The sequence below is a fragment of the Panthera pardus genome, unplaced genomic scaffold, assembly GCF_024362965.1.
Source record: "Panthera pardus isolate Hobbes unplaced genomic scaffold, ASM2436296v1 HiC_scaffold_11, whole genome shotgun sequence".
In the NCBI taxonomy this organism is placed as follows: domain Eukaryota; kingdom Metazoa; phylum Chordata; class Mammalia; order Carnivora; family Felidae; genus Panthera; species Panthera pardus.
The window spans coordinates 75855521-75871075 of NW_026526666.1; the positions used below are offsets into that span (position 1 = coordinate 75855521).

Below are 15555 nucleotides of genomic sequence, written 5' to 3' on the forward strand. Positions count from 1 at the left end.
AGGTCTCTGACTTCCTCTTGAAAGCAATGGGGACTCACAGAAGGGTTTCTAAATAGGATGGCCACTTTGGTTATCTTGGATAGTTTACAGAAGGAATGTGAGGAGATCAAATCAAAGACAGAGACCAGTGAGGCTGCTGGTATAATCCTCCTGGTGAGAGACCGGATAAGTAATTGTAGGGATGGGAAAGAAGCAAGCTTGAGTGGTTTAGGAAGTTTAAAATAATTTTTATTTTTTTAAAGACAGGATTTGGTGGGTGTTGGGAGTACAGGGAGAGGGGAGGTAGGAGTGGGTTTCTGCAAACATTATCTGAGCCCCTGAGCACTCCAACTACAAAGGCCAACCCAGAGCCCAGGGCCCCTGGCCTGCCCGGGCAGCCTGACCCTGAGATGGCAGCTCTAAAGGCAGCAGGACCTGGCTTGGCGGTGACCAGACTCTTGATTCACACAATGGCCTAAAGTAGTGGGTGAGAGCACTGGCCTTATAGCCAGACAGAATGGATTCAAACATCGTCTCCTCTGTCTGATGACCTCGGACAAGTTACTTTTCTGTGCCTCAGCTTCCTTATCCGTAAACTGGGAATAATAATGGACTCACCTCACAGGGAAATTATGCATCTGGTTATGCCTGTTAGTAACACTTGATAAATTTATGAAAGTGGCTTGGCAGAACTTCAGAGCAAAAATGGAGCCTCCCCTGCTCCCTCCGAAAATGGAGCCCTAGACCCAAAGTAAAAACCAAGCCTGAATAGTGCACACACTTCTCTTCTCTGGCCTGCATTTATCCATCTATAAAATAGAGAAGCTGGACCAGTACCCCTGATCCTGCCAGCTTGGCCTAAGTGTATGAGACCCAGTGATGTGCTAGGGGGCAAGCTCCTAGAGAGCTGTTAAATTTTGGGGAACTTCTGTTAGTACATCCATTGGTAGGTAACCTGAAATTGGCTACAGCAAGAGCATTTACACCATGGAAACAGACAAGCACTATAAACCAGGTCTTCCCCAGCAGCCTCCTCCCCACCAGAGGTGGTTTTTCACCAGCACACCTGTGGGGAGAACCCTTCCTCAACTGACACACAAACCCAGCCAGGTACAGTCTCACTTTCCAACACCATCATTAACAGCTACGGGGAAAGAATCACAGGTCTCGGGACCCCACACAGCCCCAAGCACATAGGATATGTGCCAGCTCCACATGCTCAGGCAGGCACAGAGCAGAAGGCACAGGGCACAGGCCTGGGCAGAGCAGCCTGTCTGTCTGACAGCCAGCAGGTCGCTCTCAGACACAGGGGAGTGGAGAGTGGTGGTTAAGGTCCCGGAGTCTCACAGACCTGGGATGATATTTCAGTACGGTAACTCTTGGCCATGTGACCTTAGCCACGTCCGTCTCTATACTGGAGCTCAGTTTTCTTCTCTTTAAAGTGGAATAGTCCTGACATAGCAAGACAGCTTCAAGGATTGAGTGTGAACACCAACAAAGTGAATGTAAAGCCTCCACACTGTGCCTGGTACAGATAGGTGTTTAGTAAATGTTAGCCGATGCTGTTATCACACCTCCAGACACATTCTTCCCTGCCGGGGCACCTGCAGCTTAGTGTTCCCTCTCACCATCTGCGTCTTGGCACAGAAGGGGTCAGGGCAAAGTGGCTGAGGGCAAAGACAGAAACAGGAACCTCTGGTTTCCAGCTTTTATCAAAATTAATAACATTAATAGCTCACAGACATATACATACACACACATTGCTATGTACATGGTCATTAAGTTATTAATTAGTCTCTGTATAAAACGTTTCCACATTAGTGTTCCGGGCTAGGCCCGATCAGTCCTTGGCATATTCACAGTAGCAGCCCCGGGGCTTGGCCCCACGGGCAGGCAGACGTGAGGCAGGTGGCTGTATGAACAGCCCTCCCCGTGGCAGGCACAGGAGGTATCCTGGACCACTTACTCTTGAGTCTTTGGCTCCCTTCCTGGCACCTGGAGACCAGGTATTCAGCGATCAGGCAAGTAGGTCCTGATTTCTCCTGTGGTCTGGGACCCAGGCACTGTGGATGGTGGCTTCGGGCAACACAGCAGACCCTAGAGGATTCTGGCCAGCTCTGTAGAGTCTGTGTCAGAGCAGCCAGAGCTGCTGGCCTCTTCCCTGCAAGAGCCGAAGGAGATGGGTTGGAGGAAGCATCCTTACCCCTTCCCTGTCCCTAACTGCCTTGTGCCTTGTTCCGCATAGGACCTTGGCCCTAGTCTTAGCCAGCTGTCAGGTGTGTTTTTACACAGTTCACAACCAGTGCAACTGTACAGGTGAGTCTAAACTATAGGATGTAGACAGTTTGCTCACTCCCTCTCTCAATCCAGAAACTGCCGGTTGGTCTGTCTGCAACTCTCATTGCCCACAGGGTACTACAAGCCCTGGAACTACACTTTGGACTTGGGCTGGCATGATTCACTTGACCCTGCCTTCTGGTCTCCTGAAAGGCAGGCTCAGGCCACACCTGAGACCCTGCACACCAAGAGAGCTGTGAAGAATACAGGCTCTGGAGTGAGAACGTCAGGGTGCAAACCCCGGTTCTACTCCTTATCAGCTGGGCCAATTACTCTTCCTGGCTAAGCCTCTGTTTCTTCATCTACCAAGTGGGAATTGTAGGAATCTCCTGACACCTGGGGTTGTTGAAGAACTGTAGGAGATCATGAATGCACATTCCCTAAAATGTAAACTCCACGAAGGCAGAGATTCTGTTTGTTTCATTCACTAGAGCAATGCCGGTCACATAGTAGGTTTCCAATAAGTATCTGTTGAATGAATAAATGTAAAACCAGCCAGCACAGTGACCGGCATGCAGCTAAGTATCAGAGAGATGTCAGCTGACATTATTATCAGTCAGCAGTGAGAAGGGGAAATAGAGCAGGGACCATCGAGGGAAGATGGGCAGGAGGTTAAGTCAGGATTTGGCCACAGGAGGCACGAGCTGAGGGGCTAGACTGGATGATGCCCCCTCCTCCACCCCCCTGCTCTCACCTCAGAGCCTGCAAGTCCTTCTTGTTCTGCCGCCGCTTCTCCTCATCAATGGGGTACAGCTTGAAGAGCAGCAGGCCTAGCAGGATGAGGACTATGGGGGCTATGGTCACCAGCATCTTCAGTGTGAACTTGACACGTGCCGGCTGCGAGCAGCCACGGGTCTGGTACCCGGCAAAGCTGTGGTGGGACCCAGTGGTCAGGGGAGTGGTGAGGGCAGGGCACCTGGGGCCCAGCCCTGCCCAGCACTGCTCCAAGACCCCACCCCACTCACTCAAGACTGAGGGTGGAGATGCCCAATGAGACTCCAGAGGCGAACTTGGTGAAGAAGACGTAGAAGGAGAAGAAGATGGGCTCGGTTCCATGAGACTGGGGCTGCTTCAAGTGGAAGTCGTCAATGACATCAGGCAGCATGGACCTGCGGAGTGGTGGCAGCCATGAGGACCCACCCAGCCAGCACTCCAGGGCCCCCGCTAGCCCATGTGGTGCCTCTGTGTCAGTAAGAAGAGGTGGCCCTCTGAGACTTTGTAGGCCCAGGGCACACAGCTCCGTGAAGTTCACAACTTCGTGGATGTTGCCCCGGTCTAGGCGTGCAGCTTGGTAAGTAGAGTGCAAACCAGATTTAAGCCCCCCATGTCCCATCCTGATTAGGTGTTTTTGCACAGTTCACAACCAGTGCAACTGTACAGGGAAGACTTGTTCTACCCCCAACCTGGACCCACAGAATGGTCTGCGGGAGAAGTTCCTGCGGAATTGTCCCCAAGGAGTTTCAGAATAGGGGCTAGGGGGCTGGGAAACATAGCCAGGTGGGCCTATATACACTCACCAGGGTAGTAAGAAGGCCGCTGCTACACTGATGCCGGCTGCCACGGCTACCACGTATGTGATGATCAGATTACTCTTCATGAAGGCCACCAAGATGAGAAATGGCACTGCTGACTAGGAGAAGGGGTGAGTACGGGAAGATGGGTCAGCCTGGAGACTCCCACCAGCAATCCCCAACCCAGTCCGGGCCCTACCCCTTCAGCCCCACTCACTGAAATCCCAGTGTATACTGCTGTCTTCTTGCCAAATCGGGTTAGGAACCACTGCCAGATGGGAATGGTGAATGTGGCCGAGAGCTGGGGATGCAGTGGGGGGTGAGGGAAGTGGGTTAGTCATGAAGCCCCATTGCCCTTCCCAGGACCTCAAAGATACTCCTAGCAGCCAGATGGCACCATCTGGGCAGTAAGAAAGCTGACAGGCACCACTGATGGCTCCCCAGGGGAGCCGAGAGCTAGTCCCAATCTTATCTCCTGCCTTCTCTGAGCTCAGCTGAGCATAGCTTCTCAAAGTTCTTGGTTTCTGCTATGTTCTCTACCGGAATATCTTGCCCCACATCTTTCACAGTCCTATCTAAGCAATTGTAGGTCAGATCCAACTGACGATTCTGAGATTCCTCCCTCAGCCCTCCTAACCTTAGCCGGTCCGGGAAATATCCTCTGACTATCCAAAGAACCATCTAGAAGTCCAGGCTGCCTACCCACCCTCAGGGCCCCACACACACCATGATGGCCAGGAGCAGATTCTGGAATTCGTTTCGGAAGCCCAAGGTGTAGGTGCAAAACAAGGCGAAGTTCCCCTCCACCAGCTGGGGGATGGGCAGCGTATAGGAAAGGAAACGTAAGGAAAGACGTGAGGTCAAGGCCAAGGCTTCCCCATGTTCCAGGGACCTCTGCTCACCCCACCCCCAATCCATCTATCCCTCAGGCTTCGTCACGGAGTCCTTGTTTTACCCCACCCCTATTGCACTCCCCTCAACCCCCACTCATCCACTCCCCACCACTGCCTGCTCTCAGGCTGAGCCTGTCAGGCCCCCACTCACCATGAAAGCCAGGGAGGTGAAGAGGAAGCCAGCAATAAGTTTGACATATGGGCCATGGCTCATGACCAGTCGGAGGCCCCGAAAAAAGGACATCGGCTCAGCCTGCTGAGTCTCATAGGGTTCTGGGGGCCAGAGGGGACAGTGAGGAAGGAGCAGAGACACCTCCCAAAGCCTGAGGCCCAGGCAGAGGGACAAAGCCCTGCAGCGCCGGGGCCTGCACCGCTCCCCAGGGATCCCTCACCTCTCTGCTCCCGCACGCCCAGGGTGAGGATGACAGCACAGATGACATAGATGGAGGCAATAACTCCTGCCGCCAGCAGGTATGCATTTTGCTGCAAAGGGGATAAAGGCAACATAGAGACCATCAGTCTGATCTCATCCCAACTCTCAGCAGCTCCACGCCGTGGGCCAGTCCCTTCTCTGGGGCCTGTCTCCACTGGTGAAGTGGGAGAACTATCCTGGGCTGGCTGCTGCTTCCCATGGCTAGGCAAAGTCCAGAGGAACAGAATGTTAAGAAGCCAGGCTGTGGAGTGTGAGAGCTCCCCCAGATCGAGTTTCTGTAAATCACCAGTTCTACGACCCTGGCCAAATTATTTAGAATTATCAGAAATTATCAGAAAAGGGGGCATATTAACAGTTTGTAGAGCAAATGCCCAATATTCACTATGCTGAGGATGACTGCAAACCACCCCATTGTGCCTCATCTCCCCAGATCCCTGTGCAGCCAAGGGCCTCACCGTTTCTTTGAGTGAGGTGGCGCTCTGTGTGTGATTGGTACCTTCCGAAGCCAGTGCAGAACCATTGGGGTCCTGGAGGCAAGGCGTATCCGCTTGGCCCACGATTTGCCCCTGGATCGCTGTGCCCAGCACGGTGCCCAGTACCTCCACGGTCATTCCTGAATGGTAAAAGGGTCCTTTGGAGGGGCCTTGTGGCTTGTAGGCCCCCAGGGAGGAAGGTCAGGTGGACAGATGCCCAGTTCTAGCCCCAGGTGATGGTAGCAGCTCCAGGAGGGTAGATATAGGGTGGTGAGGCAGATGACGCCTTGGCCTAACCTTATGGCCTTGCTTTGTATGACCTCTGGCTGGCTAGTCCCTGCACCTCTCTGTTCTCACCAAAGCAATAAAAGGATCAAGTTATTTTTGAGATGGTTTTACACCCACTCCCAGCAAGGGAAGAAATGTGGCGGGAGGGTCAGGAACAATAGACCCACGGTCCCCGGTGGATGGATCAGTGGGCTGGAGAGAGACTTACGATACGCAGTGGCAGAATCCCGCTCACTCTGCTCTGTGCTGATGAACATCGTGAGAGCTGAGTAGGGAACGTGGAAACACTGGCATGGAAGAGAGGCCCTTGACCAGTCAGATGATGGACAGGCAGATGTGGCTTTGGGCACCAACCCTGGAGGCCCCAGGGACTGCCCTCGTTCCTCCCCACCAGACACCCAGGGGAGGTGCCCACACTCACCGTGACCAGTGTCTCAAACAGGCAATAGAAAAGCAGGTACCACAGGGCCTGGCCCTGTGGGAAGTCAGGCACGAACCAGATGAGGAAGTAAGCAATGATGGCCAGGGGTGTGGAGAAGATGATCCTGAGGAAGGGGAAGGTCTGAGTAGGGGCTGGATGCCAAAACTCCAGGATCTGGGCCCCAGCCTGGACTGCTCTGTAGTCCCACAGGGTGCCTGCCGGGAAGGAAATTCCTCCCCCTGAATCTACCCACCCCAGGGTCTCTGGGAAGAGGCTAATGGCCAAGCCCGGAAGGGCTGACTTCAACAGTGCCCCTGGACTGAAATCCTGAGCACGGAGCAGGAGGTCAGACCCTGACTCTTGCCTACATCTCCCCAGTGGAGAGGGCTCCCGAGGCAGGGGCTTCCTATGGGCTGGGGGAACTGAGAATGACAGCTAACCCTCAGGTAGTAGGGTGGCAGGGAGCAAACCCAATACCAGTGTTCTTACGCGCACACACATACAGTCAGCACACATACACACACACACTGTGGGCACACACACAGCGGTAGGGGAGGCTGACTCCAGGCGGAAGGACTGGGCTTAGTGAGATAACTATAACGGGATGTAAATGTGTGCCTTCCCACTTCTGCATTCTACACCATCGCAAAAGCGGTTAGACCTCAGGAGGGACCGACTGCATGTCATTAGTACACACGGGCAGCAAAGAGCAGCGGCTAAAAGAAACCCCTCTGGAGCCATACTTCAGGAACCCAATTCTGGCTCTACCAGTGACTATAACTACCTTACAAGTTATTTAACTTCTCTGAGGCTCATTTTCTCATCTGTAAAATGACACTAGTAACAGCACCTACCTTACATTCCACATTTACTCAAAAGATATTCAAGTGCCAGCAACGTGCTAAGCACTATTCTTATTACTTAGGATGTTACCAGTGAACGAAACAGACGAAAGCTATGGCCCTGGTGGATCTTATATTCTAGTTGGCAAATGAAGAATAAGCATCATTTAAAAGTTATATATATTATTCAGCCTTAAAAAGAAATGAAAGTCTGACACAGGCTACAACCCGGATGGACCCTGAGGACATTGTGGTAAAGGAAATGGGCCGGACACAAAAGGACAAATATTGCATGATCCTGTTCTCAAGACACCTAGAGTAGGTGTTCAGGGACAGGGAGTAGAGTGGTGGTTGCCAGGCGCTGTGGGGAGGGAGGTATGGGAATTATTTTTTTCATGGGGACAGAGTTTCAGTTTGGGAAGATGCAAAAGTTCTGGAGATGGATGGTGGTGATGGCTGCACAGCAATGAGAATGTACTTGATGATACTGAAGTGTACATCTAAAAATGGTTACAATGGCGGGGGGTGGGGGGTGATGCCTGGGTGGCTCGGTTGGTTGAGCGTCCGACCTCGGCTCAGGTCATGATCTCGCGGTTTGTGAGTTCAAGCCCCACGTCGGGCTCCGTGCTGACAGCTCAGAGCCTGGAGCCTGCTTCGGATTCTGTGTCTCCCCCTCTCTCTGCCCCTCCCCCACTTGTGCTCTGTCTCTCTCTCTCTCTCGCTCTCTATCAAAAATAAATAAAATGCAAAAAAAAAATTTTTTTTAAATGGTTAAAATGGCAAAAGTTTATGTTATGTGTATATTTTACCACACTTTTCAAAAGGTTATGTATTAGAAGGTGATTAAGTGCCATGGAGAAAAGAAAGCAGTCTAAAGGGGATTAGGAGTATGGGGGTAGAGGTGACAAGAGCAGACGGGGTAGCCCTCACGGAGGTGCTGATATCTGTGCCAAGACTCGGCTGAGAGGAGGGAGTTGGCCTTGAGCAGTTGTCTGAGGCAAATGTGTGTCGGGCAGGAACAGTCAGTGCAGAGGTGCTCAAGCAAGTTTGAGGAGAAGCAAGAAGGCTACTGGGGCTGGAGTGGAGTGAGCACAGGAGGTGGGATTAGGAGATGGGGTTGGAGGACATGGAGTACCAGGTCATGTCCTTACAGGCCACCGTAAGAACTCTGGTTCTATCTCACAGAGCTGAAGTAGTTTTGAGACTTTAATAAGTTGGTACTAAAATGTAGAACAGTGCTTGGGACATAGTAAGTCCTCGCTGTGACTACCGCACCAGAAAGCCCAGCGGGAGAGTACAGGTCCACGGCCCGGGAATCAGACCTCAGGCCCAGCCCTGCTGCATCCCAGCCTGCCCTTGTGACCTTGTGGATACTCTGCCTCTCACCACGTGGCCTTGGGAACTCCAGGGAGAGCGTCTGTCAAAGTCTTCCTGGTCGGAGGGGTGGATCTAAGTGCCGGCTAAGGGCAGGGGCTGCTCTGAGGCCTGAGAAGATAGTGGGCCACAGGGCTGATGAACCCTGAAAGGCGCGGCCTCTACCCACACCACAAAAAGGGGCTGGGTCCCGGCTGTGGTATGGACCAGGAGGAGGTCCCGTAGCCTACACACAAGCCCCTCAGCCCCCCACCGATCCAACGTGCGCTCAGACACAGGGGTGGGGGTACCATTCAAGAAGTATTACCCAGAATTACCACCCGAACAGGTGAGGACATGTACGCAGACACCGTGCTAAGTCAGAAACCTGCCTGAAGGGCCCTCAGCAACTTCACCAGGCTGGCTGCCACACCTGCCTAGCTCCAGGCCCTCAGATCCTGCTTCCCACAGGGAGGGCCTCCTCTTTTCTCCCTCTCTGCCCTCCCCCCTCCTTCCCGAATCCACGCGTCTCCTCGGAGAACAAGGGCTCCTTCCGTCAGCCTTCGTCAAACACTCCTTCCTCTCCTTTCGCTGAGAAGCTGAGAAACCGAATGTGACTGGAAGTAACCCAGCTGCTGCCTCCGGCCACCGCAAGGGGCTGTCCAGGGTAGCTCTCTCCCATTGGCTGTGCCTCATGAGGAGATGTGGCAGCAGAGCCCCACCTCCCACAGGCTGCCAGGGACTCGGGTCTGGGGCCCAGCTGGCTGGCTCCTACCTGGGCGGCTGGCTCCTACCTGGGCGGCCTGTCCAGGTGAGGCGGATGGTCCTGCCTTGCAGCCACCCCCATCCCATCACCATCTCCCTCCCCCTCCCCCTCCCCACAAATCCACCCCCCCCACCCCCCCACCCCCGCAGCCCTGCAGCCTGGATCAAAGGCCCCAATCTGGGCCTTAGCCAGGGGCTGGTGCAATTGTGGTGGGAGGGGGGCCTCGTGGGAAAGGAAGTTGTGGGGGTGGAGTGGGAGCTGTGGGAAGAGCTTTGAAGGCCGGAGACCAGGTATGGGCACCCCTGGGGCAGGAAGGCGCCCATTTGAGCCTGGATGGGCTGGAGATGAAAGGGGTATGTCCACCCCCCTCCCCCCACCAAGCAGGATGTCCTGGAGAGAACCAGAGCTCCAGACTGTCAGCTGGTCCCGTGTGTCTCCCTTGGCTGTGTGATCTGTGGTACTACCTCCCCCCACTTTGCCCTATAGCCTGAGGCTGAGTAGTGTAGGCTTTGTATCAAGGGAAAAGGTAGTTTACATCATCCAAGGGGCCAGAGGTTATGGTTCTGCAAATCCCATTCTTGGTATTACCCTCCACCCTTGACCACCAGGAGCTACTCTGAAGGGGTGCCAAATTATACATTACTTAATATGTGCCAAGCACCGTTCTAAGTACTTTACATATAAAAAAAAATTTAATCCTCACCATAAACGCACGAGATAGGCATAATTATTATCTCCATTTTGCAGATGAAAAACTTGAGGCTCAGAGATGTTAAGTGATTTGCCCAAGGTTGCATAGCTGTGAGTGGTGAAACACAGGCAGGCTGGATTCTGAGTGTAACCTCTCAACCACTATGCAGCACTATCTCTGCCGCTATAACGACTGAGGGGGAGGAGTTAGAATTCCAGCTTCGCAGGAGGGAATGGACCTTGGGGAGCAATGGGGCCTGGTGTAGGGGAAGCTGCTCAGTCTGGCAATTTAGCCAGCCTGGGAAATGAATTGGCAGAGCATCCATCCCAGTGCCCATGCCTGGGGCAGCTGAGGCCTCAGCTGGGTTTCAACACTCGGCTTTCTGCGTCATTTCTTCTCACCCCCCAGCCTGTGACAAGTCAGATGGAAGGATCAAGAGTTAGTGGGCATGCCTGAAGCCCTGCCTTCTGCCACCTCAGAGGAGCCTCTTTTACTCACCAGGGCATGAGGCGGCCCAGGCGGGTCCAGGAAGATTTGCTAATGCAGAAGCCCACGAGGGGGTCTGTGAAGGCATCCCAAGCTCGGCCCACAAAGAGGATGATGGAGGCAGAGAAAGGGTCCACCTGGAATGGGGAACAGGTAGAAGAAGGTGACCCCTTCATCCTTCTACTCATCTCAACCCTCGATGGTAGGCAAAAGCAGGGGCTCCCTCCCCATCTCAGCCAGGCCCTTGGGACTCTGGGCTGCTCTCACTCAGGCCTTCATCATCTTCTCTTGCCTTGTTCATAATGATAACAGCTCCCTGATAGCAGCCAGTGCAGAGTGCCTTCGAAGTTTTCCCAGATCTGCTCCCTTATGTACTCCCTTCCACTGCCCTTGAAAACACTCCCCATCAACTAGAATGAATCCAGAATCACTTCCTTGCTTCCCTCTCACAGCCCTGAGCGCCAAGCACCTGGTATCAAAATGAGCATTTGCTCATTTGACTACAGTGGGCCTCAACTTCCCCATCTGTATAATGGGAGTTATGATCCCTATCTTACAGGACTGGAGTTAAGATCCCTGTCTTACAGGTCAAGCTCTATCTTGGATGTGGAAAGGAATCTTTAGATGCTTTTAAAAAGTGACCTGTGACTATCCACTGAAGACATCCCCCTCCCTGCAAACCTTTTAGGCCTAAATAGTTTCTCTGGACTCTTCCTTACATCCATCAAGGCTCTACTATATTGCTTTGGCTCCAGGAAATAGGGAAACTGGTGGCCTCTCTCACACTGTAGTTTCCCCAAACTGACTCTCCCTAACCTCACACTCATGAAGACAATTCTATACTTTGATTGCAGGTTCCTCATATTTGTACCCCACTCAGGACCCAGCCCATGGGAAAACTAGCTGCTTGAAAGAAGTTATTTGTCCTTTCTGGGGCTCAGTGTTCCCCACCTAGAAATGGATACAATGAAGATGCTTTGCCTGCAGTGGCTGTTGAGCCTCCCACTCTCCCATCCAGACAAGGTGAATTCTCAGCATGCCAGGCTGCTGGCCAAAGCTTCTCAGAACAGAGAAGAACCCTGCTTCACCCTAAGTACCTCTCTCAGTCAAAGACCCTGTGCACTGGGCGCCTTAACCTAGCTCAGCACTTGGGGGCCTCTCTGCCCACTGACATGCCTCGGCCTCTCAGGTGAAGGTGGGAAACAGCTTATCTACAAGCCTGGCAACATCTACCAGCCCCTGAGCTGGGCCAGCTGACTGTTGTCCAGCTGGGGACATGGTGTGCCAGTCTCTTCTAAGAACAGGGTCACCAGCAGGCTCCATTCTTTCTCACACCACCGTCTGCCCCTCCAGGCTCTGTTGCTCTTGCCAGGCAAGGAGAAGTTGCCTGACCTTGCCAACTAAGACTCCTGGGGCAGACAGACTCCCCTGCTGGATACTTTCCAAAGCAAGCCTTCTTATTTCTTATCTACGGCCGACTCTGAGAGGCAGCAAAGTAGGGATTCCCAGTCCCATTTCACAGATGGGGAAAACTGAACGTATCTACCCTCCCACCTCAGGATGCTGGAGGAGCCCTGGTGGGCTCAGCCCCACTTACCTGAGCCACATCCAACAGGTAGATCTGCAGGAAGAACCCCAGGGCACAGCCTGTCACCTGGTAGGGGGCCCCCCCAACTGCATAGCAAAGCTTGTTGCAAATGGACAACTGTTGTTTCTTCTTTGGTTCCTTCTGGGAAGAAGAGGAAAGGATGAAAAGAGACCCAGGATCCTGGCCTCCATCCTAGAAGGTTCCAGAGGCAGGACCATTCTTCTGATCCACTCTGCCAGGAGGAACAAGTCTACCTTGCCCTGTTCCCACCCAGGGTGATCTCACTTCCTACAAGAAAAGAAAGGTATTCTCTATCTTAGGAAGCTGGAAAGGGGGATTCCATACCAAGGAAGTGGCCCCTAAGCCACCCTACCCCCAGATTCTGAGTTAATTTAGCAGCCCACCGTCCCTAAAAACAAAACAAAAAACAACAACAACAACTTCCCGTAGGGTTCCAACCATGCTCTGTTCCAGTTGGAGGGGGAGCATGTTCCAGCAGCAGACCTGTGGACCTGTCCCCACCAGGCACCACCAACCGTCACAACCTGAAAATCCTCCGGCTGCCAAGAGCCGCCTAAGCCCAGCCCCTGCTCCCGCCCTAGTTCAGAGGCCAGGACCCACCTGCCTACTGGGTGAGGGGCCCAGCCCAGCTGGCTGGGGGCACAGCTGTTCCTTCCATCTGTCCCAGAGCGACCCTGGCCCCTGTAGTCAGCCAGAGCTTGAGGCAAACCCGGGAGCTGTCCTACCCTCCCTCTTGCTATTCCCCATCCCCAGTTCCTAGGGAACCTTGGAGAGGGGAGGAAAGGCCTCTAGGTACAGGGCTGGGCCCTATCTGGGTGGGGCACTAGAGAGATTGAGTTTGCCCAGGAAAGTGAAGATTACTCATATTAGTAGAGCATAATTGCTCCCCCCCCCACCCCCACCCCACACACACACTCCGCTCCTTGCAAGGATCACTTAATAAAACTAAAAGGAAAGGGCAGTCACCTCCCAGGCAGATACCTATTGCCTGGGATCTCCCCCTGGAGTCGCCTGATTCAAATGGATCCTTCACTAGGTCCAGAGAGCTGGGGATGGGGTCGAAGGTCAGGACACGCAAAGCAAGGCGCGCTCATCAACACCCACACTCACACAAGGGCCTCTCTCTCTCGGAAGTGCTGCTCTTTTAAGAGCAGAGAGCCCTTGTTCTTATGAATGAACTTGAGCGGCCCTCACCGCAGAGTTGAGGTGCCAGCGCGGGCATGTGGGGGTGGGGAGTAGGGGCTGAGAGATGGGGAATTAAGGGGACTTTCCCGGATTTCTGGGGTCTCTGGCTTCCAGGGCGGCAATCCTAAACCGCTCGTCACAGAAGAACGGAAACCGGCTGAACACAGCCAGGCACCACGTGAAGCTGCCGGCGCGGCCGATCGGCGGAGAGGCGGGGTGGGGATGAGCAAAAGGGGGCGCCTACAAATCCTCTCCATCACCCCCTGTCCCCAAGGCCGGTACCCCCGGGCCCTCCCCTGCCACTGGGCTAGGCTGTCCCCGGCTAGCCCGAGGCGTCCGAAACCAAACCTCTTCCTCGACGTCCCCATCTCAGCTTGCTCTCACCCCTAGCCCTCCGCCCGGGCAGGGGTGGGGGGCGGTGAAAGGGGGGGGGGTCCTCACCTTCACCTGGGCCGGCCGTTCAGCGGCTTGGAGGATGCCGGTGGGCAGCAGCCCCGCCGCGGAGCCGCTCTCGGAGCCCTCTCCCTTGGCCATGACCCGCGGGCCACGCCGCCTGGGACCGGAAAGCCGGGATGCGCCTCTGCTCCGCGGGACTCCGCTCTGCCGGGACTCCCGTCGTGGCCGCCGCCGCCGCCGCCGCCACGGCCGCCTCTCGCTAGTAAACCCGGCGGGCGGGCGAGGCGCACACTCCCCTGCACGCCCCCTCGCGCCTCTTAAAGGCCCGGCCCTGCCCACTCTGATCCAATCGCAGAGCCGGCTGCCCTGCCTGCAGCCAATCCCCTCGCCCGCCTGGCGGCTCTCCCGCCTGCCTAAGCCTCCCAGCCTCTCTGCCACTGAGCCACGTTCTCAAAAGCCGGCATCCGGCTGCGCGTGCTCCTCGCAAACCCCGGAGAAGACCGGGAGACCCACCTGACACGCACGAGGAAACTGAGGCCTAAGGCTGGAAGGGACCTGCCCGAGGTGCCCCAGAGTGAGTTCTCCCTGAGTCGGGCCCACGGCCGGTGACTTCTGACCCCCACGGCTAGGAAAGGTAGGGGCTGGGAAGCCCACTGCCCCCCCCCCCCTAAAATCAGGAGTCAGGTCGTGCCTCCCTCTCCTCCAAACCTGGATGGAGGATGTAGGGCTGGCACTTCCAGTATCGATGTCCCTCTTGCATCTCCCAAGACTGACCATTCCCTCTTCCCAACACTGGCTTCTCTGGGGCCCAGGGCAATGGGGGACAACGATGACGTATCGCAGTCACTGCCCCTGCTGGCAGGGAGCTCCCAAGGTGTGCAGAGGAGACAGGACCAGCCCCCCAGTACCCCATGATAGTAACAGTGGCCTTTTATGGAGAGTTTCCTCCGTGCTTAAAATGATGTCATCCAGTCCTCACAGCAACGACATGAGCACGGTATTATCATCCCCATTTTATAGCTGAGGAAATGGAAACTCAGAGAAGTGAAACAGCTGTTTTGTGGCAAAGCCAGCCCTGGCAGGTTTGTCCCTTTCCAGAGCCTTCTCTCTTAACGGCCCTGCTCTGTCTCTCTCAGCAAAAATTACCAGGACGCTAAATGGGATATATGTGTTTCTCCAACAAAAAACCCTAGGAGATGTGACAAAACTGCAGTGGCACTCTGGGTTGAAACAATCAAGGAAGGATTTGAAAAAGAGAGGACTGAGTAATCTGGTCCTTGAAAGAAGATATCTAGAAGGACATTAGTCTGGAACAGACGCCAAACACAGATCCAGAAAACATGCTTTTTCTACCACCTCTGGGTCATCACCCCCAGGCTTCCCAGACACTCAAGAGGCTGGGGAGGGGGCGTGGGGGTCGGTTGCTCTAATTAGTGAAGGGGATGCTGGGATCTCAAAGGCCACTTTCTCCCGTTCCTGTGATTGCTGAGCTTCCACTCCTGTTTTCTTTCTTAGGCTCTCTGATTGATTGCAGGGAGGAGAGATGAGGTCTGGCTACCCCAGGATGGCCACACCAAGCTTCCTCATATGCCCCAGCAGCTCCCATCGTGGCACACAGCTCTTGGTCACTGCTGAGCAGACAGAGCCAAAGTGAGACAGTTGGATGCTGTGAAAAGGGCACGGGCTGACCTCCCATGGCTCCACCAGGAGCTGTGTGACACTGTTCTTTCTGTCTCTTCCCTTCCCCAGGATTGAGTTGGCTGTGGTGGACTCTGATCCCTCCCAGCCCTAAAATCTTCACTCCTGTAGCATCACGCCATATCACAAGTGATTTAGACCCCCCACCCCCAGACCATGAACTCCAGGAAGATAGGAACCACATCTTTTCCACT

The 15555-nt window shown here is 54.3% G+C and overlaps 2 protein-coding genes across 3 annotated transcripts in view; one reads left to right on the plus strand and one right to left on the minus strand.

Annotated features, from left to right (window-relative positions):
- MYCL (MYCL proto-oncogene, bHLH transcription factor) overlaps positions 1-15555 on the plus strand; it is a 101379-nt gene that overhangs the window by 48143 nt on the left and 37681 nt on the right. The gene's annotated exons all lie outside the window — the stretch shown is intronic.
- MFSD2A (MFSD2 lysolipid transporter A, lysophospholipid) lies at positions 1674-13943 on the minus strand. Of its 2 annotated transcripts, none has more exons than XM_019429091.2 (14): positions 13709-13943; positions 12071-12199; positions 10486-10610; positions 6336-6459; positions 6123-6201; positions 5609-5766; positions 5113-5203; positions 4872-4993; positions 4554-4637; positions 4045-4128; positions 3834-3946; positions 3282-3425; positions 3011-3187; positions 1674-2140 (listed from the first exon to the last, which is right to left on the minus strand). In XM_019429091.2, exons 1-14 carry the CDS (start codon positions 13799-13801, stop codon positions 2077-2079), a joined length of 1587 nt encoding a protein of 528 aa, XP_019284636.1. In that variant the 5' UTR covers positions 13802-13943; the 3' UTR covers positions 1674-2076. The 2 variants fall into 2 exon arrangements, with proteins under 2 accessions (XP_019284636.1, XP_019284633.1); XM_019429088.2 differs by having other exon boundaries at positions 12071-12202.